Source organism: Vitis riparia, chromosome 4, assembly GCF_004353265.1.
Source record: "Vitis riparia cultivar Riparia Gloire de Montpellier isolate 1030 chromosome 4, EGFV_Vit.rip_1.0, whole genome shotgun sequence".
In the NCBI taxonomy this organism is placed as follows: Eukaryota; Viridiplantae; Streptophyta; class Magnoliopsida; order Vitales; family Vitaceae; genus Vitis; species Vitis riparia.
The window spans coordinates 5,022,283-5,045,201 of record NC_048434.1 but is presented as its reverse complement, the minus strand read 5'-3'; the positions used below and the strand labels follow the sequence as shown (position 1 = coordinate 5,045,201).

The window sequence follows — 22,919 nt, the reverse complement described above, 5'->3', positions numbered from 1 at the left end:
ACTGTGCGTTCTAGGTTGAAGGGCTCCTACACTTTTAAAACGCGTCCACTAAGGGGAGTCTGTATATGTGTAGTTGTTAAGAACTTTTTCCCTAATTTGATGATGCCGGATATCATAATCACCCTAATAGACACAAAGTCCTCATTCTATCCCACAAAATTAGGGACCAAACAAACCAACATCCCTTATGGACTGAAACAAACTCTCATACTAGAGGGGGAATCGGCCCTGTGAGTATGACCAGTCAAACTTGAAGGTAAGGACGCTATGGTCATTTCACATTCATATGTGACGTTTTTAAAGTCACGGATCTTTCAAATTCAAAACAGACAATATCTACATGATTGAGAGTAAATTGTTACGATAAGCACTAGTAATAAAAATATAATTTATTTTTAAACACTGAAATTCCAGTCGATGGACTGTATACTTTATCCAAGTCATGAGTTAAAGTTTTAATTTGCAAATAATGTTTTGATGGTTTTGCAAATGCAGGTGGGGTTGTTCGTCAGCTAGCTGTGGAGCTAGACACCTATATGAATGAGTTTGACCCAGATGCTAACCATATTGGGATTGACACAACAAGCATAGCGATTCCAATTGCAGCAAAGAGCCTAAGTGGCACTGGGGTCGATCTTAAAAGTGGAAGAGAAGTCACGGTTAAGATTGATTATGATGGATGGAGAGAGACCCTCCACATTTCTGTTGGGTATGCAGGGAATCCTCTTCTGAGCTTTCTCAACCATTCCATAGCCTTGTCAGATACGGTTCCAAGCTCTGTCTATGTGGGCTTTACAGGCTCCACTGGGACTGTTTCAGAGACCCATCAGGTCCTTGACTGGGCATTCACTTCAATACCGATAACATGTAGCTCTTCCAAGTGCAGTGGAAATGATAAAACAAAAACCATATTGATCATTGTTTTTCCAGTCACCGTGGCTATGTTGGTTTTGGTGATGTGTGGGATTCTTTCAGTCCTGAGAGTTGTCAAGAAGAGAAATGGGAGGATTGACAGAGAAGATTTCGAAAGCCGCTCTGCTGCAAATGTCCCTAAAATGTTTAGTTATAAACAGCTCTCAAAGGCTACCCACAACTTCAGCAAAGAAAACCTGTTGGGGGCTGGTGGATTTGGAACTGTTTACAAAGGCATTTTGTCTGATCATCCTTCCCCTATAGCAGTCAAGAAGATTTCGGCAACCTCAAAGCAAGGTATATGTTCTAGCTGAATCATATTACTTTTCATGAACTAGTATTCCAAACAACAATTTTCATGGAAAGTTTTCAAACACACTTATCTGTTATTTTTTTTGAACTACTTCGAATGTGAATAGGCGAGAGGGAGTATTTGGCAGAAATATGCACTATAGGCCGCCTGAGGCACAAAAACATAGTACAACTCCAGGGATGGTGCCATGAGGGCAAGCATCTCCTCCTAGTATATGAATATATGTCGAATGGCAGCCTTGATCGCTTCATTGGCCGGTGTTTTCTTGACTGGAAAACCAGGTTCAAGATATTGACAGGGTTGGCATCTGCATTACTCTACCTCCATGAAGAGTGTGGCAACCCTGTGGTTCACAGAGACGTCAAGCCCAACAACATCATGTTGGATTCTGATTACAATGCTCAATTGGGTGACTTTGGGCTTGCAAGATTGCTCCAAAACGACGCCTCGGTTACAACCATGCTTGCAGGGACTCCAGGATACTTGGCTCCTGAGGTGGGCTTCACTGGAAAGGCGACACCAGATTCTGATGTCTATAGCTTTGGCATGGTGGTACTGGAAGTGGTTTGTGGAAGGAGATCAAGAGGAATTACAGAGGAGAATAGCTTGGTGGATTATGTATGGATTTTGCATGGAAAGGATGCATTGCTCCAATGTGTGGACAGCATGCTCAAAGGCGAGTTCGATGAGGAGCAAGTGAAGAGGACTCTAGTGGTAGGCCTTGCTTGTCTGCATCCAAATTTTATGCTCAGGCCTAGGATGAGGAAGGTGATTCAAATCCTTCTCAATCCAAATGAACCTCTAATGGATTTGCCAGAAGCTCGACCCAGTGGAATCTTTGTACCAGTACCCTCCTCTTCTGCTGCAACCGTTACTGATTTCGGCTCCATTGCTGCCTCTGCTTCATACTCAAATGGGAAGATGGCAGATGAGACAGAAGTCCAATACGGCCTGTGAAAATCTATACAAGATATATTGAAATGGGATCCATGTTTGATGCTTCCTTTGTATTATTTTCTTGTCATCAATTGTTTCTGAGCGAATTCACATATTGTAAAAAAAAATCTAATAATTGATATACACTGTAATATTAAATTAGATTTTGCTGATAGATTTAGAGATGATTATTCCATTATTTTCCCAGAGATTCTTGTTTTAAGGAATGTGATTTTTTCAAACTCAGTGGCAGAAAGAATTGAATTTAATGATTGATTAGAATCTTAATAAATACAAAATGACTTTTCAAAGTTAATAAAATATTATTGGAAGTTATTTTATATGGAAAAGCTTTTCACATTTTCCCTCCAAACAAACAGAGTCCTCAAGAAGAAACAAAGCCGGCGTGGGTACGCTGACATGGGTTTCATGGAGAGAGCAAACCCAGTGTAGTCCAAGTGGCTGTTTTAAACCGCATTTTCTGGAAAATTTGGATCCTCTCTTATGTTCTCTTCTGAAATGTCAGCAACAACTCCACTTCCTTAACACCCATCACCTCACATTTTTCTCTTATACACCTTTCTTCGTTTCTATGGTTTTTACTGTCTTTCTGTGTTCCGTTGTTGTTCATAGCCACCTCTGTTTTCAATACTTTCAAATTTTAATTTAACATAACTATCTTTTATCAGTTCTGGGTCGTTTTTGCTGAAATTGTTGTTTGCATTGACTTATAATTCTGTTTGTATCAAGGGAAATTTTTTCCGGGTGAAGTGTTTTTGGGTGCAGAAACTAAATTTAAGTTGTAAATTTATTATTATTGTTACTTATTATCCTTTTGTGCTGAAACTACTTCAAAAAAAATGTCGAGTTTTGGATGAGTTTCATGCTAAATGGAGCCATAAGAGAAAAGAAAAAGAAAAGAAAAGAAAATTTCCCTTGAAAAATTCTTGTGGTTGTCCTGTTGGGAATTTGATATCAGGGGCTAATGTAGTTGGCCTTTTCAATTTAAACTTATTTTTATTGGGCTCTGTTTGTTCTCCAACTCTTGTTCCTTTTTATACTGAAATAGTAAATTCAGTAAGTGGAAAATGGGCATTATGTTTCCTGGAATCAAAAAAATTCTGGTGGCCTTTATGATCTTTACACTTCTTGCTTGCATAGGCCACTGTTTTCATGTATCTTCCTTGCCATGCAATGTATCTCTAGCCCAATCTTGTCCTGCTTCACTGTACTATGTTCCAAATTCCCCCAAAACCCTAGCAGCAGCAGCTTCTTTATTCCATGTGGATTCAAATTTAGTCAGACAGACTGTCGACGGTTACCTGGTTAATGTGAATTGCAGCTGCCCAGCAGGCCACACTGCATTCACCTGGCACATGGATTACACAGTCCAACATGGTGATACATGGGAGCAAATTTCATCAAGTTTTGGGTCATTTGTGGTGAAGAAAACTGATAAAATGTTGATTTCCTCACAGAATGTTACTTTAGATCTCTTGTGTGGTTGTTCCAAGGATAATAAGGAGATTGTAACCTATAGAGTTAAACATGGGGATACGCTTTATACCATTTGTTCTCGGTTTAGTGCGGATTTAAACCAGATGGTGCAGTTGAATGGGATTGATAATTCAGGTCTTATCCATGATGGAGATGTAATTTTCATTCCAGAACCAGGTAGGAGAGATGACTGTCCCTTTTTTGTTACTTTAAGGTTTTTAGATTCATTATTTATTATGAAAATATTTCTTCAACCACTAATTATTTCTTGGATGTTTTTTCATGGACGTTTCTCAATAGGAGGCCTTGAAAATCTTCTCATGAATGAAAATAAAGGTTGGTTACAAGTTTCCTTCTTATTCAAACCACCAATTACAAAATCTTCTGTTTGGAATGGATTCACTTTGAGTCATAGAGCAGAGGACTTCTTTCATGTTCATTGAGAAATAGTATTCAAGAGGCCTGTGTGTGTATGCACGTGTTCTTTTTCGATTTTGGATGTTTAGATATGGATCTTTCTGATTATAAGTTCTTCTTTATGCTATTTTTCAGTTTCAAAGGTCAAGAAAACTCCAAAACCTCGAATCAGTATGATAGTTGGAATCACTTTGGCTGCTGTTTCTGTTGTGACATTGTTAGTCATGAGTTTTGTGTGGAGTTACTGCTATAAGAGGAGCCAAATTCGACGAGCAAAAGCTTATTCAAGGAGAACTGAATGCTTGCATTGTTATCTTACTACATGCTCTTTCCATAAAAGTAAAGACAGTTCATTGCTGGGAATTTTATTTCTTTGTTGAAAAACAGAATTGGTCATTTTAGTGAAACCATATTCGAGACTATTTTTATCTGTTACCATATGAGATATGTCATGGGATCCTCTTTCTGCAGAATCTGAAGAAAGCATGGCTTCATCATTCAATTTAGATAAAGCCACTGTCTTCTCCTACATTGAAGTTTGTGATGCAACTTGCAACTTCAGTATGTCTTTAAAGATTGGCCAAGGATCTTATGGGTCTGTTTACCTTGGAAAATTAAGAGGAATTGTAAGTCTGAGGAATTAGTTTCTTTTGACAACTGATATATTGAATTTTTGTTGGAATAAATTCAATACATACTAGTGGATATTTTCCATTTATTGGTTCTTCCTGTATTCATGTAGGATGTGGCCATCAAGCAAATGAAAGAGACAAAGTCAAAAGAGTTCTTCTCTGAGCTCCATATTCTTTCAAGAGTTCACCATACCAACTTGGTATGTTCTGTCACACTTCATCTGATGAAAGATTCATTTCTGTTCTCATTAGATGCCATGCTCTTTGAATAAACATCTGATGTTCAAATTTTGATGCCTCTTTTTCTGGTCTTCTTTTACTACTAGATTAAGCTTATTGGATATGCGGGTGGTGGTGACTCTCTGTTTCTAGTATATGAATTTGCCCAAAATGGAGCATTGAGCCATCATTTGCATAGACCCACTGCAAGAGGTTTGAATTTACAGACTGGTCAATGATTTATACAGCAAATAAATGTCAAATTCTTTCCTTATTTCATTTCTGGGAAATCATTCATTTAGCCATTGGCCATGAAGCTCAGGCTGCTTTCTCTACTATGGAAAGTTAATATGGGAATTGGTTCTAAAAGATGACTCCTAATTTTACTTTAATATTGAGTATTTGATCATTTTCTACCTTTGGAACCAATTCTATATTTCCCAAGATGGAACCAAATTATGCATTATTTCAAAAAATTCTGGCTGTCTTTACATGCCAAGCTTTGATACATTTACAGGTTATAAACCTCTTCAATGGACCACACGACTTCAGATTGCTCTTGATGCAGCAAGAGGCCTTGAGTATATACATGAGCACACAAAACCATATTATGTTCATCGAGATGTGAAAACAAGCAATATCCTCTTAGATTCCAATTTTCGGGCAAAGGTGTGTGAGTTAACCCTTAACATCATTTGTAAAGTTTCTTTGTCATGACTGTTATTATTGCAATTCTAGAGGTAATTCTTTCCAAACTGAAATAGTATTTGCTGAAGACGGGATTAAGAACAGAATGAACCTTATTCTTATAAGTTATACTATCTAGGAAATGGTATTTTCTGCCCAATATGTGCAGTTGAACATTGAACTAAAAACAGTTCTTATTTCTGCAACCAAGCAGGCCCTTAAGTCATTCAGATTGCAATTTAGCTGGACATCTCCCCTGAATCAGCAGCCTAGACAGAAAGCATATGAGCCTTTGAATACTAGTCATCATAGAGTTTAGTCTTGTTGGAAGTTTCTGCTTTTTCTTGTTGTTTATGTTCGATTTCTTTCCATCAGATTGCAGATTTTGGACTAGTGAAACTATTTGAACATTCTCCAAACTCAGCAGCTGCAGCATCTAGAATTGTGGGCACATTTGGCTATCTTGCTCCTGAGTGAGTTGGCTTCTGTTAATAGCAAGTAGTAGAAGTTGATTCTTTCAGTGTCATGTAATGTGATGATCTAAAATTATCACTCTGACTATAAGATCCTTCAGGTATAATTTTTGTTTTTGGGGAAAACCAGGTACATTCGTGACGGGTGTGTGACCACAAAGAGTGATGTCTATGCTTATGGAGTTGTTCTAATGGAACTACTTACTGGCCAACCAGCACTTAGTAGAGATGCAAATCCTGGAAACGATCAGTACATGGAACATCGCTCTCTGGTGGAATATGTAAGTCCACATCAGATTTCAATGTTCTGTCGAATTGCTACAAGATATTGATTGCCTCTAGATATAAGATCATGTTTAGTTTTTGCTAAATATGGCTTTATGTGAATCCTATACGTTTCAGCTGCTATCAGCTTTAAATGACAGTCATGATTCCCTCATGCAATGCATTGATCCAAATCTCATTTACTATCATGCAGATTCAGTTTTTCAGGTATGTCCCATTTTCCCTTTTCCTTCTTACCTTCTAAAAAACCACCTGGGTTCTCCTTGAAATAAAGAAAACTCCAAAGTCTCGGTGGTGTTTGTTTTTTTGGCTTTTTGCTGAAAGCAATTTAGTTTTAGAATTTAGGTTGTTTGTTTTTCTACTTTTTCATGACTTATTATAAACTTTTTACTAAATAAAAAAAACCAAAATATATAGCTTTTTCTAAATAGAAAAAATAACACATTGATTTTTTTTTACTTTTTAATACTTAATAGAAATAAAATACTACAAAAACAAACAATCTAATATTTAACACTAATAAATATTAAGGTTCTATTTAGAAATAAGTAAAAAAACAAACACCACCGGTCATTGCATTTACTTATTACAGTTTGGTCATGAGCAAGCCAGACTGTAGGGGGCAGCCGTGATTTTTTTAGGGTCTAGTTTGGACTGCCAATACAGCTTGGTTAAGGCTTAGGATGCATGCATGTATTTGAACCATACAATCACCCAAGTGGATTTTTAACCAATTTTCTTCTGGTTTGAATTCTTTTAAGATGGCTCTCTTGTCCAAGGACTGCGTAGATGATGACTGGAATCAACGTCCAGACATGTCCAGCATTGTGATCCGTCTCTTGCACCTTCTTGCCCGCTCCAGGGAGTGGGAGAAGCTAGAGTGCAACCCCATGTCCTGAAACTATATGTTTAAATCGATGCCTTCCAAATCTCTGCAGTTCATTAGGTTGTAACTTGTTAACTTTGAGGAAGTATTTATGTATGATGTCTTTTTATAAACTTTTATAGACAATGTTTTTATGTGGAAACTTCATGTTGATTCAACAAATAATGACTTCTAAAACACAACCCTTTTCTCATTTAGTAGATGCATGGTGGATCAGCTGCTTGACTTACTTCAAAACTATCTCAGAAGCTTTTCAGAAATTGAAGAAAATTGATCAAGAGAAGCAGAGTGTTTGAACTTTACATATCAGATTTAGCTAATTGTTGGTACATTTGATCTCCTACATGAGATGGTGTCTCGAGAACTCTAATACCTTATCAGGATTTAAATATGGTATGCCCAAGCATATTCAGCTAGCCTGATGGCTAGATAAGAACTCATGTGGTAGTCTTTGACCTACACCTCTCAAGCTGAATTGGGTAATTGATTTTCCCTTATCCATCTGACTTGAATCTGTCTCACTATTTCTTGGTCCAGGACTCCAAACAGATTAGGGGCCACCTGGAGGTTCCCCAAACTTGGCCCATTTCCAGTGCCTAGCCTTTACACTACTAAAACTTTTAAAAACTGAAAAAGCTCAATATGACAAAGAAGACACTTGCAGCATGAGAGACAAAGAAAAAGTCCTTGAAACATAAACACTAAAAGGAACCTTGAGGGTTTGTGGCCTTGAAATCACAGGGAGGCAAGAAAGTGAAAAACTTTCAGGGGACATATGTTCAACTTTTTATTTGTTAAATGACAAGTTTGCTCTTCTAACTATTTTATTTAATTCTCTTATAATTTAGAGTTTCATTCAGAAGTTTAAAAATAAAAAAAAATAAAAAAAATATGTGTGCAGCCCTGATTGAGAGAAGGAGAGCCTTCACCATTATAACCTTTCTATTTTTATTTAATTAGTAGATTCTTGAGTGTTATGTAGAGATTACATTGATGCGTAAACACGTTAAAATTTCTTATCTTTTTCTTATTTCTTCTCATATGTATGACCGAGTTAACATTGATGACCTAAAGTGGGAGCTTGAGACGAGGGAATGGCCAAGGAACTTATAAATTAAGCATTGTTTACGACATAATCTTCTATTTAAATCTGAATTAACATCAAAATATGAGTTCATCAAGGCTCTTACTTAGGGATTACTTTTGTGGGGCTTCAAATCTCATATGCACTGATTAAGCTTTTTTTCTTTTTATCTGCCGTCACCAGATAGAATTATGAAGTAGTTGGTAAATTGTCCCATTCTTGCCCATTCAGAACATGAACATTATAAGGCTCCATCTAGGAAATTGAGATTGTTTATTGCTTGTGGAATTGATCCATCCTCTTATCCATCATTGGACTAAGTCCAAGAATTCAACTAGATGTAATTAAAAAAGCAGTATTGGGTGAGAACCCATTAATTTAGTGGCCAAGAAAGCATATGGTCCAAATTGGCATTTGGTTTTGGGGTGGCAACATACCTAATCAATTATGCTAGTGGACCTGAAAAATCAAAATACAAACTTGGTGGCCTCCCTCTTTCCCTATGTGTTTCCGTATTGTATGAAAACCTTTCCTAATTTTCAATACCATAATCTTAAAAACAAAATCTCGTTTTATTTCAATAAACAGAATCTCTTACCCTATGTTTGGTTGCGAAAAATATTAAGAAAAAAAATAAAAAATGATTTTTTTATATTTGATTTCACTATGAAAAATACAAAAAAAAAAATCAAATATAATTAAAATTAGTTAAAAATTTATGTATTTTTAAATAATTTAATCTTGCTATATAATTAAGATAAATAAGTGAAATGAGCATGGAGAATTACATAAAAATAATTTATTGAATTAAATCTATTTTTTTTATTTATTTTTTACTTTTATTTTTCCTTCACATTTTTCACCAAATTTTACGAGAACCAAAGATAGTCTTAGACTCTATTTAGTAACGATTTTTTAAAACGATTCTTTAATGTTTTCTAGAACAAAAGTTTATTTGAAAATTTGAAATGTTTTTAACCTGTTTTTTTAATATTTTTTAAAATAATTTTTATATTTAGAGTTTTATTTTTAATCATTATACATGTTTGTATAGTTATTTTTTTAAAACAGTTATTAAAAAACACCTTAAAACAACTAAAAGATATTTTATGAAAATACTTTATTTCTATTCCCAATAATAGAAAACACTTTTTTTTTGGTTGTTGAACTTGTTGTTTAGTTTTTTTTTTAAAAAAAAAAAACAAAAAACTTTCCGAAAACAATTGCGAAACACACCCTTTGACCCTATTTGGGAATCGTTTTCAAGAACAGTTTTCTATTTTTTAGAAAAAAAAAACTAAAACCCATGTTTGACAATCAGAAAACTGTTTTTTATTTTTTGTTATTAAAAAACAGAAAATAAAGTGTTTGTAGAGAATATCTTTTAATTGTTTTTAGTTGTTTTTTAAGAGCTATTTAAAAAAATAATTATACAAATATATGTAATGATTAAAAATAAAGTTAATGGACGTAAAAATTATTTTTAAAACATATTTAAAATATTTTAGATTTTCAAACAAACTTTTATTTTATAAAATAATTTTTAAAAACTATTTTTTAAAATAGTTTTTAATAAGCCTTAGTTTTTCTACAATTTGTTTTATTTTTATTTTTATTTAAATAAACCAATTACCATGTGAGGAGGCATCAGTGCAGGGAGGGCACGACTGTTGACTTTATGTGAAAATGACAAAATTCTTAGCTTGGGTTTGGTATTATAGTGGACCATTCTTCACACCAAACCCCCCCTTTTTTTTTTTCTCTTTTTCAATGCAGCCTTGGATGGAGATTGTGATCAATGATTTAGGTTGGCCTCCACACAACTATATATTATAAATATAATACACAAATATTCAGATATTAAAACTAGCAAATTAAAATATTAAACTACTCTTAAAAAATAAAAATTCAATGCCTTACACTGTGACCAAGTAGCCCACTTTTTGGTCAAAAGGTCTCACTAGCCTTGTCATAAAATATAATTGACAAATATTTTTTAATTTTTGTAAATTATATATCACATTTCCAATAAATAAATAAATAAAGTCAAAAAACCTTAATGGCCAAAGAATTTTGAACATGGGTTGTCTTCTAGTAAAACTTGGTATCATGGGTGTTGTTAAAGCAATCACCCATTTCATTTAGGTTTCACCAAATTAGAAGGCATGCAATCCCCAAACTCCATAGGGGACGAGATTTGCTTGTATGATTTTGTCTCCATTTTCAAATCTCATGGGTAAAATGCACTTTGCTTTAGCTTAGAGTTACATTAAACTCTATTTTTTACTACCTAAATATATATTATTGGTTCCATTGATATAATTTTTTTGTGGAAAAAAAGAAAAAGAAAAGAAAGAGTGAAAGAAATAAAGTGGTGTTATATAATAAATAAAATTTTCAGTTATGGTTGGAAAGTGGGGCAAAAACCACGCAGACGTCACGTGCATAGGGGGGTCAACCATGCAAAACTGCGAAGCCCATGTGACACACAACACCGTCTCGCCAATCCTGCGCCTTCCATCTTTTATTTATTTTATTTTATTATTATTTTCTTTTTCGCATGTAAATCCAAATAATTTTGTGTTTCTTTCCGACAAGAAAAAACCACTTAAGGATTTTTTTTTTTCCTTAATGGGCCGTAGCCCATGTAAGAGCCCAAAAATGGGGCCCATATAACGTCTACTTGAACCAGAGCGTGTTTCCCCTCTCACACCGCACCAAACAACTCTACCGCCACCTTTCTCCTCCTCCTCCTCCCACCTTGCTCTATCCTGCGCACCCCCCTGCCCCCTCTGTGTATCCTGCGCACCCCGGGTCCTCAGCTATGGCGAAAGACGGCGGTTCCATCTCGGACGGCCTCCTGAGGAAGATCCTCCTTTCGTACGCCTACGTAGGCCTCTGGATCTTCCTCAGCTTCACCGTCATTGTCTACAACAAGTATATCCTGGACCCCAAAATGTACAATTGGCCTTTCCCCATTTCCCTAACCCTCATCCACATGGCCTTCTGCTCCTCCATCGCCTTCTTCCTCATCCGCATCCTCAAGGTTGTGGAGCCCGTTTCAATGTCTCGTCAGCTCTACATCTCCTCCGTCGTCCCCATCGGCGCTCTCTACTCCCTTAGCCTCTGGCTCTCCAATTCCGCCTACATTTACCTCTCCGTCTCCTTCATCCAAATGCTCAAAGCCCTCATGCCCGTCGCCGTCTACACCATCGGCGTCGTCTTCAAGAAAGAGGCTTTCAAGTCCGACACCATGTGTAACATGCTCTCCATCTCTCTCGGCGTCGCCGTTGCCGCCTACGGCGAGGCCCGCTTTGATTCCTGGGGGGTTTGTCTTCAGCTGGGTGCGGTTGCCTTTGAGGCGACTCGGTTGGTCTTGATCCAGATTTTGTTGACCAGCAAGGGCATTTCGCTCAACCCCATCACTTCTCTCTACTACGTTGCGCCTTGTTGTTTGGTGTTTTTGTTGGTGCCCTGGATTTTCGTGGAGTTGCCCATATTGAAGAACAATTCGAGTTTTCAATTTGATTTTGTGATATTCGGTACCAATTCCTTCTGCGCATTTGCCTTGAATTTGGCTGTATTTTTGCTTGTGGGGAAGACATCGGCATTGACGATGAATGTGGCCGGAGTGGTGAAGGATTGGCTGTTGATTGCTTTTTCGTGGTCGGTGATAAAGGACACGGTGACGCCGATCAATTTGTTTGGATACGGTTTGGCATTTTTGGGAGTTGGGTATTACAATCATTCAAAATTGCAGGCATTGAAGTCGAAGGAGGCTCAGAAGAAGACCACCCAAACAGATGAGGAAGCCGGGAGGTTGTTGGAGGACAGGGAAGGGGAAGCGGCTGGGAAGAAGAGCGATTCTGAGGCGTAATTGCATAGCTAATTTAGAAGAAAAGTCGGAGAAAATAAAATCCAAGGGACTGAAAGGAATTGGAATTAGAGGCGAAAGAAATCATGGGTTTCGCCTTTTTTTTAAGATCTTCGGATGAATGTGGGTTCATTCGGTATGTGATTTAGTCTATCCATTTCCTGTGTTAGTTGTGGCTGTTTCTTCGTGATATTAGGAATTCAGGATTCCCATTTGCATGAGATGCTTGTAGCCAATTTGTGTATTTTAGTAGAGATGGAATCTTGAATACCCTGTACTTTTTTTTTTTCAGATTGATCTTTCTCTCTTGTCTTTGTAGGAATTCCTTCTGATGCACTTTTAGTGCATATTCAAATATTTTTATTTACTTGTTCAAATCATTTCTCCCGTTGATTTTGATATATGATATCATTAGATCAGACACTGCCCTGGATCACATTTGTGTTTCTTTTAATTGTTGTTTAGCCTATATAAAGTTTTGGAACTTGAAAGTGAGGCTTGGTCCAATTTTTCCTTGAAGCAAATTTTCCCGGATAAAACATATTTCTGCCGCTAGAGACAAATTCTTAATAACGTAACAGTGAAATGGGAATTACTGCACCTGTGAAGAAAGTTTGCCTGACCAACAATAATTTATTAGAGGAAAAATCCCTCGGTCGCTCAATTAGATGTCATTCTTTGGCAAGGGATTCACATTTTTTGACATGCTATGCTTATGCTCCCTTTGTTGGCTCTCCTCTTTTCATACTCGCAATGGTGGATGGGTTTTGAACGCTTATGATGCCTGTTGTCATCTTATTTTTTTGTTGTTGATTCTAGGCTAACAAATTACTATTTGGTTTTTGCCATATGTGGCTGTTGAATTATGGGTTATTGCTTCATGTTTGCTTCATTATCTTTCATGCAAGCTAGCTGTTGCTGTTTGCTTGCACTTGGTACCATTGAAAAAATATAAAAGGCTAAAAGCACTTTAATTTAAGCAAGAAAAATTGTTGTATATGGATTTTTCAATTGATAAACCATTGCTTAAATTAAAGCAAACTAACATGTTCCTCGAGTAACAAAATTAAATTGCTACAAGATGAGAACTATGGAACTTTGTCTGGATAATGTGATGGTAATATTTCTAAGCTTGATGAATGAAGCTAGTGATGAGAAGAGAAAATTTGGGGAAAAATGATACCTTTCCAGATGAAAAAGGACTGGAATGCTCTCTCCTCAAGTAGTACAGTATAATGGTATTCTTGTTTCTGTGGTTGATGGTACACATTTCAAATTATGAAGTATTTTTAGCTGCTACGTTAGGTATCACCTTTAATTGATAGAGATCAGGGATTTGCTTGAAAGACTTGCTGGCAGGTTCTCCTAGCTTTTTATAAACTTGGTATTTAACATATATGAAAGAAAGTGAGCATATGATGATATGATTTTTTAATTTTGTTGATTCCCAACAGAGATCATTAAATTTCCAATTTTTGCTTCTGATCTGTTGCCCTCTGTATTAGCAATGTAACCAATCTTTCAGCTGTGTACTTTTGCATCTTATTGATGTAGCCACTAAGTTCCTATAAGATCCCTAAGGGTCTAGAGTCTTGCTACCCTGTGCTTACACCTATACTTATGTGTGTGTGTGTGATGCTCAATGTTGTCCTTTTGCACTTGTCTCTTGCCTAGTCTGAAAAGCAGCAAATAAGAACTGGGAAAGACAAGACTTTGTAGGTTACACAATTGTTCTCAAACTTTCATTTGTTGGGAGATGACCCACGCCTTGATACTCTTCCTTTATAATTTGGATCTAAAGCATAATTCCTTTCTCATCCATTAGAACTTGAAGACATTAGGTTGAAACTGCAGATCATGAGAAATCCTTCTGGATGTTAATAAGAAAAAAATGAAAGAATCAAGACGCATAAGAAGTTTACATTGTTCCACAATGTGCCCACATGCACTAGGGAAATGGCAGATAATTTCATCCTCTAAGGAAACCAAGTGAAAAATTGCCTGTTACTTTGTCCAAAAATGTATACTGCATTTGGGTGTTGGTGCATGTGAATTTAGTTCTAGCTTACAAAATTGAGTCTGACTTGCCAACTGCCTCTTTCTGTATGCAATGGGGCTGGCATAAAGTGCTAATATCATCAGGCAAACCTTTCAGCATAACCCATGTACTCTCCTGTTTGTTGTTGATTTTGGTTTGTCATGCTACCCTCTCTTGATATGCCATATCTGCCTAAACCCATACCAGCCTAGTTATGCCTTGGGTGCAACTCATAGTCAGCTTAATCTTGTTCTGTCTTAGATAATCATGGTTCTTTTTGCAAGGTAAGGGCATGTCTATTTTATGCTGAAAATACATATAGGTCATCCGATTATTCAACAGTGTATTAAGGTGACTATTCTGGCTCATACTTGCTTGTTTTGAAGTCTACATTCTTGTTTGAATTCACAGACTGCAAAGTTGATGCTCTATGGCATTTTGGATTTCTGTTTCTTATGTTCAGCTTTTTTAGCATGTGATTTCCTGCTCAAATGGAATTCCTATTTGCTTTCTCTTTCATTGAGAAATCTAGTCTGGCAGAGTTATCTTCCTGTCTTCTACAGATTTAGTTGATCTATATATGTACTCTTCTACTTTCCATATTTGTCAAAATGCGGTTCACATCCTTCAAATTAATGGCTAAATCTGTAATCTATATTGCTCAAGGTCAACTAAGCTTGTGTCATTTAAAATTTCTTGCATTGGTTTTTTCTGTATTGCTCTGCAGTGAGTCAGACAGGTGAATGTAGGCTATTCAGATCTGACTCTTTTTTCAGCCAACTTAAGTATCACTTGTTATTGCACTACTTCTGACCTTGTTCATTGGTGAAAGTTAATTGGTGATTCAGATCTGTATTGATTTCTACCTCAAGTTATTGATGAAAGTAAATAGCAATCAGATGTTTTGTGCAGACTGGAAAGTAGCAGGTCGTAATGTTTCATATTCTGACTTCCAAATTAAATGGGAAATCAAGAAAATGTTTACTGGGGGCAATTAAATGACTACTTATATCCTCCAGTTCATGAATGGAGATGAGCATTGCCTTTGTCACAGAATGCAGGTCTGCAAATCCTCCCTTTGATCAGTGCATTGATGTTAGCATCAGCTCAGCTTTTCTTCGATCTATTGAGGTAAGGTTAAATTGCTTATTGTTGTATGCTTGAGTTAACCTCACTATTGAAGCCTGTTGAATGAATTTAGTAAAAAATTGGAGTAGATAGTGTGAAGGATTTTATGCAGTTCTTGGCTTTGACCAAGATGGCAGTATGGGTTTTGGGATTATGCATCTGGTTAAGTATAGGATTACCAAAAAATAATGGGAAGTATACTACTTTTAGACAGATATTGTGAGAGGATAAATCTGAGTAGCCCCTCGAGAAACCCTGCTCAGGGTCCATTCTTTCGGCTCACTAGGCTAGTTCTGACTTCAGAGGCTTGGACAAAGAGGCTCACTTTTGCCCTGCATTTTCTCCAACTGGACTTCATCTCCAAAATACCACATGCTACTTGTGTTTAAGGTTTAATTAACAATTATTACATGCACTTCAGAATTTCCATCCAATTGCAATCACAGACTTATTGAATCAAATACAAACGGTTCAAGAATTTTGTTGGTATATAGAGTAGAAAGCCAATATAATCAGCTTAACAAATAATCTCTTTTGGGTGTTGGAAATTTCATTTCAACTTACCCTTTGTCTTTCCTGTCAATTATCTTCTTTCTCAGTGTTGCTGCGTCTCTTCAATTAGTTTGATGCGTTTCCTTCTGAGCTTCTCATCTTCTTGGACTTTCAAAGCTCGAGAAATATCAAGTAACTAATAACAACTTCAGAAATCAAGGCCTAGACTACATATATTTGATGGAGATCTTTCATGAATATTAGCTTCTTATCTAAACTTGGCAACCTTGAATGGGAATGAGAACAAGAATGGAATGGAAGATGAATTACAAATTACAATACAGTGTGGGAGAGAGGAATATTCTCCTTTCTACGAGTAAACCAAAGGACTGGATGAATAAAGAAATGAATTCTTTCATTCTCATTTACTATTCCAATATTCTAAACATGACAAAAGATCACGTCGGCAAATTAAAGCCAAACAAAACAGTACCCTTTGCTTGTGTGGCTGGATTCCGTCGGAAAAAAGCATGGACAGCATCAACCAAATATATCATCCTAGGTTAATACTGATTTTCTCATATTTTAACTTGGAATGTGGAATAGGGAATGAGAATGAAAAATTAATTTTATTTTCACCCATTATGTATTTTTCGAATGGCTTTAAAAATAAAAGTAGGAAAAAAAAATTATTCTTATAAAAATCAAATCCCATTTTTACTAAAATTTTGATCCCTTGTCCTCATAGATTATTATTTAATAGTAATTACATATTATATAGACAATTGGGAAACGAGCACGTAATGTACGAGGCTAATATCATATGTGGTTGATGTAGGATTAATCATGAATTCCCTGAGATCTGTCATTTTGTGTTAATAGGTTTTTCTACAATTGAATGGGAGACTGTTTGTAAGTGGAAGGCACTGTTTTTGCTTCTGTTTTTATATCATTCTTCACTACCCTTCCTTTGGCTACAGAGAAAAGCTTAATGTTTTCGGGACGAATTTTCTGATGGGTTATTGACCTAGAGTGGGTAGAGGTTATGATTGAATATTTTTTTACATGGGGTTGATATTTCCTTGACAAAGACTTAAAGTTTAGCACCTAGTGTTTGTCACAAAAAAAAAAAATAGTTGTACTATTTGTTGGTTCTCAACCCGATGTGATGATCCGTAGACTATTCGGGTCACTGGTAAATCTTGTAACTATCACCTTTTCTGTTGATGGGTGTTTTGGTTATGCAAGGAAATGATCTCTCCTTATTTTGTTCTTTTTCCTCCTTTAGAGCCTTCCCAAACCAAATCTTGATTGATCGAATGTGTTAACCTTCTCTTGGGGAAATGACATGTCAGGAGTCAGACATTGGAGGTTTCATGATGCTTATAATTGGTTGGACAGATATACTTTAGATGACACATAATTGACTTTCCTGATAGTTCTTGTTAATGTGACGGAACAAGGTTTTCCTTTGAGATTTGTTCCTCGTACATGTCTTGTCATCACCCTCAGTATTTATGTCACACGATCCATGTTGGCGATCCGATGGCTTCTTCCTGATGATCCATTTTTGAGTTCTTCTAGGATCAATTAGGACGAGTTCTCGGATCACTATAGGTTTAAACGACGCCAGGAGGACTTCTCGATTGGGAGACAATATTCGACCAATACAACATTTGGATACTCTTTCCCGATAGAATCCGACACCCTCTAGGAGACAGTTGTTGTAGTGAAATTCACCACCCAATCTAAATGAGTGGGAAGACCCACGGGTTGGCCGTCCTCTATGGCCGATACCTCCACTATTTAAAGATAATTTTTCAAAACGTAGTATCAATCAAGTGATGTTATGTATGCATTTTTGGATTTTATTGTTTGCACATGAATCTCCTTCGTTAATATTCTTATATCTTGATGTCATTTATTTATATCTTTATGCAATTATTTAGATTTTATTATGCATATTCAATAATTAAGATGAAGTAGTTCTGATTGGTTGTCTTTATATTTTTCCAAAAACATATGGGAGAAGTAAGATTCCTTGGTTCTATTTTCTCCCTATTGACAAAGTTGTTATAATTATTTATTTATCATATTAAAATTATTATCATTTTTTAAGAGTAAGAATAAATTAATCTTTTTTTTCTATTTCCATTTATCATAAACCTAACTCAATTTTTATTATTGATATTTTTCAAGTACAAGAACCCTAAACGTTCTTTTCTCTTTCTATTTGTGATTGTTTTGAATCTCAAAAGTCAAATTAGCATAAGGATTTGAGCAACATTGTATAATCATTTCAAGGACTCAAGCTGTCTGGCAACCATTGGTAGCACATGCAAAAGCTGTGCCAGGTACAGAGACAAGATCTATTAAATACTTTTGGGTTGTTCTATGGCACCCACGTACCTACCCTCAACCCCAATAAAAATATGACATGTGTAAAGTGCATATCATTAAAAAATTTATAAAAACTTATCAAATCGGTAAAGATGATTTGTTGGTGAGAAATAATCACATGCATTTCATATATATCTAAATATTACAATTTTTTTATAATTTATTATTAAATATCAAATATAATTTGTTATTTAATGCATTACCTAACTCTATCTAAAAAAAGAAAATCTTACCTACTACTTTTATACTACATACAAGATTGGCGGACACCTTTCTTCACACTAAAAAGTATTGGAAAATTCTAGGGTACCTCTTCTGTACCTACCCAAAAAGCTTTTCAAGCCATTGGATGTCCAAGATTACATCTTGGTCATCCATTTTAAATTTGAAATAAAAATTCCACTTAAGCAGTTAAAGGAAGAACTGGTTGTGACATTCTTTCTTCCTCTATTCTCAACAATTTTGGGTTTAAATAAAATAAATATTAGATAAAAATAGAATTGGAAAAAAATAAAAAATAAAATGATATAAAATTTGAAAACATATTTATTAACAAAAAAAATTATCATATATCATAATTATATTATTTTATTTTTAACAAATTATTAAACATTTAAATTCAACATAAAAATGAATATGATAATATTTTAATATGAAATGAGTATTTTAATAAAAATTCAACATTTTGGTAATCATATGTAAAGTTTAGGTAATTAGATCGTCCTAATTTTTTTCCCTACTCTCCAAATTTTACATTTTTTGAATTTAAGGTTTTTAAAGTAAAATTACAATAAAATAAATTACTAATACTCTTTTAAGTTACTAATGATAGTATTTTCGAAAATAAATTTGTAATTTCAAAAATTTTAAAACTAAAAATCAATATGAAAAATGTGATAAAAGTACCAAACATGTATTTATCACATTTTTCATACCGTTCTCATATTTTGCGTAACCTAAATTATTTATATTTAAAAATTTTAGATTTACTTTTTAACTTGAAATAACAATAACATAGTTTAATAATATTATTTTGAGTTATTATTGATAGAATTGTTAAAAAAAAAATTAAGCATTAAAAAAATTTTAAATTGGAAATAATGTAAATTATCCTAAAAAATTTAAAAATTAAAACACTAAAAAATTAGAGAGGATATGAAAAATATGAGAAAATGTATGAAGATTATGAGAAATCCTCACATTCTTCATATCTTACCTCACATTCTCCTTACCCTAAAATTTAACAATTTTTCGATTTATTTTCCACTTAAAAATATAAATAATATTGTTTATTGATATTAATCAAGCTTAGAAATGATGAATATTACTTTTAAGAAAATTAAAAAATTAAAACACTAAGTAATTGTAGAAGGTACGAATAATGTGAGGAATTGTACAAAGAATGTGAGGAATCCTCACATTCTTAGCACACTTTGTCACATTCTCTTTACCCTCGAAAATTTTACAAATTTTCAAACTTTTCAAATTTTTTTTCCACATGGAAATACAATAATATTATTTATTAATACTAATTAAGCTTAGAAATGATGGAAATTACTCTTAAAAGAAATTAAAAAATTATTCTTAAAGAAATTATGGAAGTTCGTACCCCATCTCACAAAGTTCGTACCATCTCTCACAAAGTTCGTACCATCTCTCACAAAGTTCGTACTCTCTCTTAGAAAGTCCGTACCCTCTCTTAGAAAGATCGTACCCTCTCTTAGAAAGATCGTAAGTTCATACCATCTCTTAGAAAGTTCGTACCATCTCTTAAAAAGTTCGTACCATCTCTTAGAAAGTTCGTACCCACTCTTAGAAACTTCGTACCATCTCTTAGAAAGTTCGTACCCACTCTTAGAAAGTTCATACCCATTCTTAGAAAGTTCGTACCCTCTCTTAGAAAGTTCGTACCCACTCTTAGAAAGTTCGCACCCTCTCTTAGAAAGTTCGCACCCTGTCTTAGAAAGTTCGCACTCACTCTTAGAAAGTTCGTACCATCTCTTAGAAAATTCGTACCCTGTCTTAGAAAGTTCGTGCCCACTCTTAGAAAGTTCGTACCCTGTCTTAGAAAGTTCGTACCCTCTCTTAGAAAGTTCGCACCCACTCTTAGAAAGTTCTCTTAGAAAGTTTGTATCATCTCTTAAAAAGTTCGTACCCTCTCTTAGAAAGTTTGTACCCTCTCTTATAAAGTTCATACCCTCTCTTAGAAAGTTCGTACCATCTCTTAGAAAGTTCGTACTCATTCTTAGAAAGTTCGTACCCTGTCTTAGAAAGTTCGTACCCTGTCTTAGAAAGTTCGTACCCATTCTTAGAAAATTCGTACCCTCTCTTAGAAAGTTCGTACACTCTCTTAAAAAGTTCGTACCCACTCTTAGAAAGTTCGTACCCTGTCTTAGAAAGTTCGTACCCACTCTTAGAAAGTTCGTACACTGTCTTAGAAAGTTCGTACACATTCTTAGAAAGTTCGTACCCTCTCTTAGAAAGTTCGTACCATTTCTTAGAAAGTTCGTACCCTCTCTTAGAAAATTCGTACCCTCTCTTAGAAAGTTCGCACTCTCTCTTAGAAAGTTCGCATCCACTCTTAGAAAGTTCTTTTATAAAGTTCGTACCATCTCTTAAAAAATTTGTACCATCTCTTAGAAAGTTCGTACAATCTCTTAGAAAGTTCGTACAATCTCTTAGAAAGTTCGTACCATCTCTTAGAAAGTTTGTACCCTCTCTTAGAAAGTTTGTACCATCTTTTACAAAATATTAATGACAATTTCATAACAAATTACTAAATGCTCTCAATTTGATTAAAAATAACTCAGAAAAAAATTAAAAAATCTAGATATTATAAATCATTACATATTTAAATGTCATTTAACATGACATTTCTACCTACAATAGTTATATGTAAATGGAAAAAAAAAATCAAATGTTACCTTTTAACACTTGTAATCACTTGACATCCTTCAAGACATATAAAGCTTCATCTTCAAATTTAATCTATGAACAAAAAAAAAATTTATATAAAAATATTAATAACAATTTGAGAACAAAATTTTATAATAAACTCATAAAAAATTCTAAAATCGTTATTTAACATCACATTTCTTCCTACAACAATTATATTTGGATAAAAAAATATCAAATATTACCTTTGACACTTGTAATCACTTGAAATCCTTCATCTTCTTCATATAATACAAATTTTAAATTTTCTCTCTCAAAAAGTTTTAAACTTGATCTTGAAATTTGATTAATCAAAATACATCTTACATATTTTGTAATTTGGTAGTTGAAATTATGTAATTTTCATATTAAATTACTATCCTTTTTTTTATATATGAATAATGAGAGCATAAAAGTAGTAGGTAAGATTTTTTTTTTTTAGATAGAGTTAGGTAATGCATTAAATAACAAATTATATTTGATATTTAATAATAAATTATAAAAAAATTGTAATATTTAGATATATATGAAATGCATGTGATTATTTCACACCAACAAGTCATCTTTACCGGTTTGATAAGTTTTTTAATGATATGCACTTTACACATGTCATATTTTTATTGGGGTCAAATGTGGGTAGGTACCCCAAAATGAAGAGTGGGTACCATAGAACAACCCTGTAAATTATGGAGTAAAGAAAAGTTATACGTCACTTCAATGAGTGACATTTGAATAGTCAAGAACATCACTGCAACATCCATGGAAAAAGGCACATTGAGGACTGGGATTATGACCCACATTTTCTCTGCTCTTGCATAATCTGAGGGGAAAACATATTGAAGATTGGGAGTATGAACTTTATTCTTTATTGCTACCTCATAGGAACTGTGATTACTCTCTATGCTTTACCCTTGCTGCCTTTTAATATAGCTAATGTTCATCTCAATGAGTCATAAGCCATAAATAATAATCAAATTTCAGTAGCTGGTCAGGTTCCAAGATTCAAGTATTTGAAGACTTAAAATTCAATGCACACATTCTGTATTGTAAGATCCAGTTTCAGATTCTGAGCAGCAGTTCATCCTTGCCTCTCCCCACTTCCTGTCACCTCCTTCATGATTGAAGCAAAGAAGCTACTAACAAAGAATTCCTAGTGAAAGAGTTGTGAGAAAGAGGCTGGTGGTTGGGTGATAATAGAGTTGCTAGGCAAAAATGATAACAAACAATTGAGATGACATAGTTTTTTCACACGCATCCTGAAAATGATCACATGAACCATGGAGAACAGAACTGAACAATGTTTAGTGTTTACTTCCATAGGGCTTCCAGAAATCAGATTCTTACCTGGTTTCCCTTTCCATTTTCTCCAAAGCTGTATTAAGAAATGGTCATAAATTACCAGAGTGACCAGTATGGCCTCAACAAAAAGGACTGTAAGTGAGCCAACTGGAATTTGGAAATCCCCTATGGATCTCTTCATGATGGATGCTTCCTTTTCTCTACTGAAAATGTTTCTGCATTTGTGCATATGTGGTCCATAACATGATTGTTGTTGGCCCAATTGGTAGAAGTCTGATCATCATTTTCACCTCCACCTTTGTTACTGGGCACAATTTCCATGGGTTTGGAGCTGTGAAACCATTTATGTTATAGCTGCCTTCTACGAGAATAGCAGCCTTGTCCAAGAAACTACACCAAAAAGCATAACAAGC

The 22,919-nt window shown here is 34.8% G+C and overlaps 3 protein-coding genes across 3 annotated transcripts; all 3 read left to right on the top strand.

The window, feature by feature from the left end:
* The first annotated feature begins 492 nt into the window (after positions 1-492).
* Positions 493-2,260, top strand: LOC117913570 (probable L-type lectin-domain containing receptor kinase S.7). Its single transcript, XM_034828569.1, has 2 exons — positions 493-1,209; positions 1,332-2,260. Exons 1-2 carry the CDS (start codon positions 537-539, stop codon positions 2,180-2,182), a joined length of 1,524 nt encoding a protein of 507 aa, XP_034684460.1. The 5' UTR covers positions 493-536; the 3' UTR covers positions 2,183-2,260.
* Positions 2,261-2,785: 525 nt separating this feature from the next.
* Positions 2,786-7,353, top strand: LOC117913564 (lysM domain receptor-like kinase 3). Its single transcript, XM_034828562.1, has 11 exons — positions 2,786-3,835; positions 3,959-3,994; positions 4,211-4,414; positions 4,547-4,701; positions 4,818-4,907; positions 5,034-5,139; positions 5,444-5,595; positions 5,989-6,086; positions 6,217-6,367; positions 6,489-6,578; positions 7,133-7,353. The coding sequence occupies exons 1-11, from the start codon at positions 3,250-3,252 to the stop codon at positions 7,268-7,270; spliced, it is 1,806 nt and encodes a 601-aa protein (XP_034684453.1). The 5' UTR covers positions 2,786-3,249; the 3' UTR covers positions 7,271-7,353.
* A 3,703-nt stretch (positions 7,354-11,056) lies between these two features.
* On the top strand, positions 11,057-12,634 carry LOC117912070 (probable sugar phosphate/phosphate translocator At4g32390). Its single transcript, XM_034826527.1, has one exon. It carries the CDS (start codon positions 11,166-11,168, stop codon positions 12,216-12,218), a length of 1,053 nt encoding a protein of 350 aa, XP_034682418.1. The 5' UTR covers positions 11,057-11,165; the 3' UTR covers positions 12,219-12,634.
* The last annotated feature ends 10,285 nt before the right edge of the window (positions 12,635-22,919 follow it).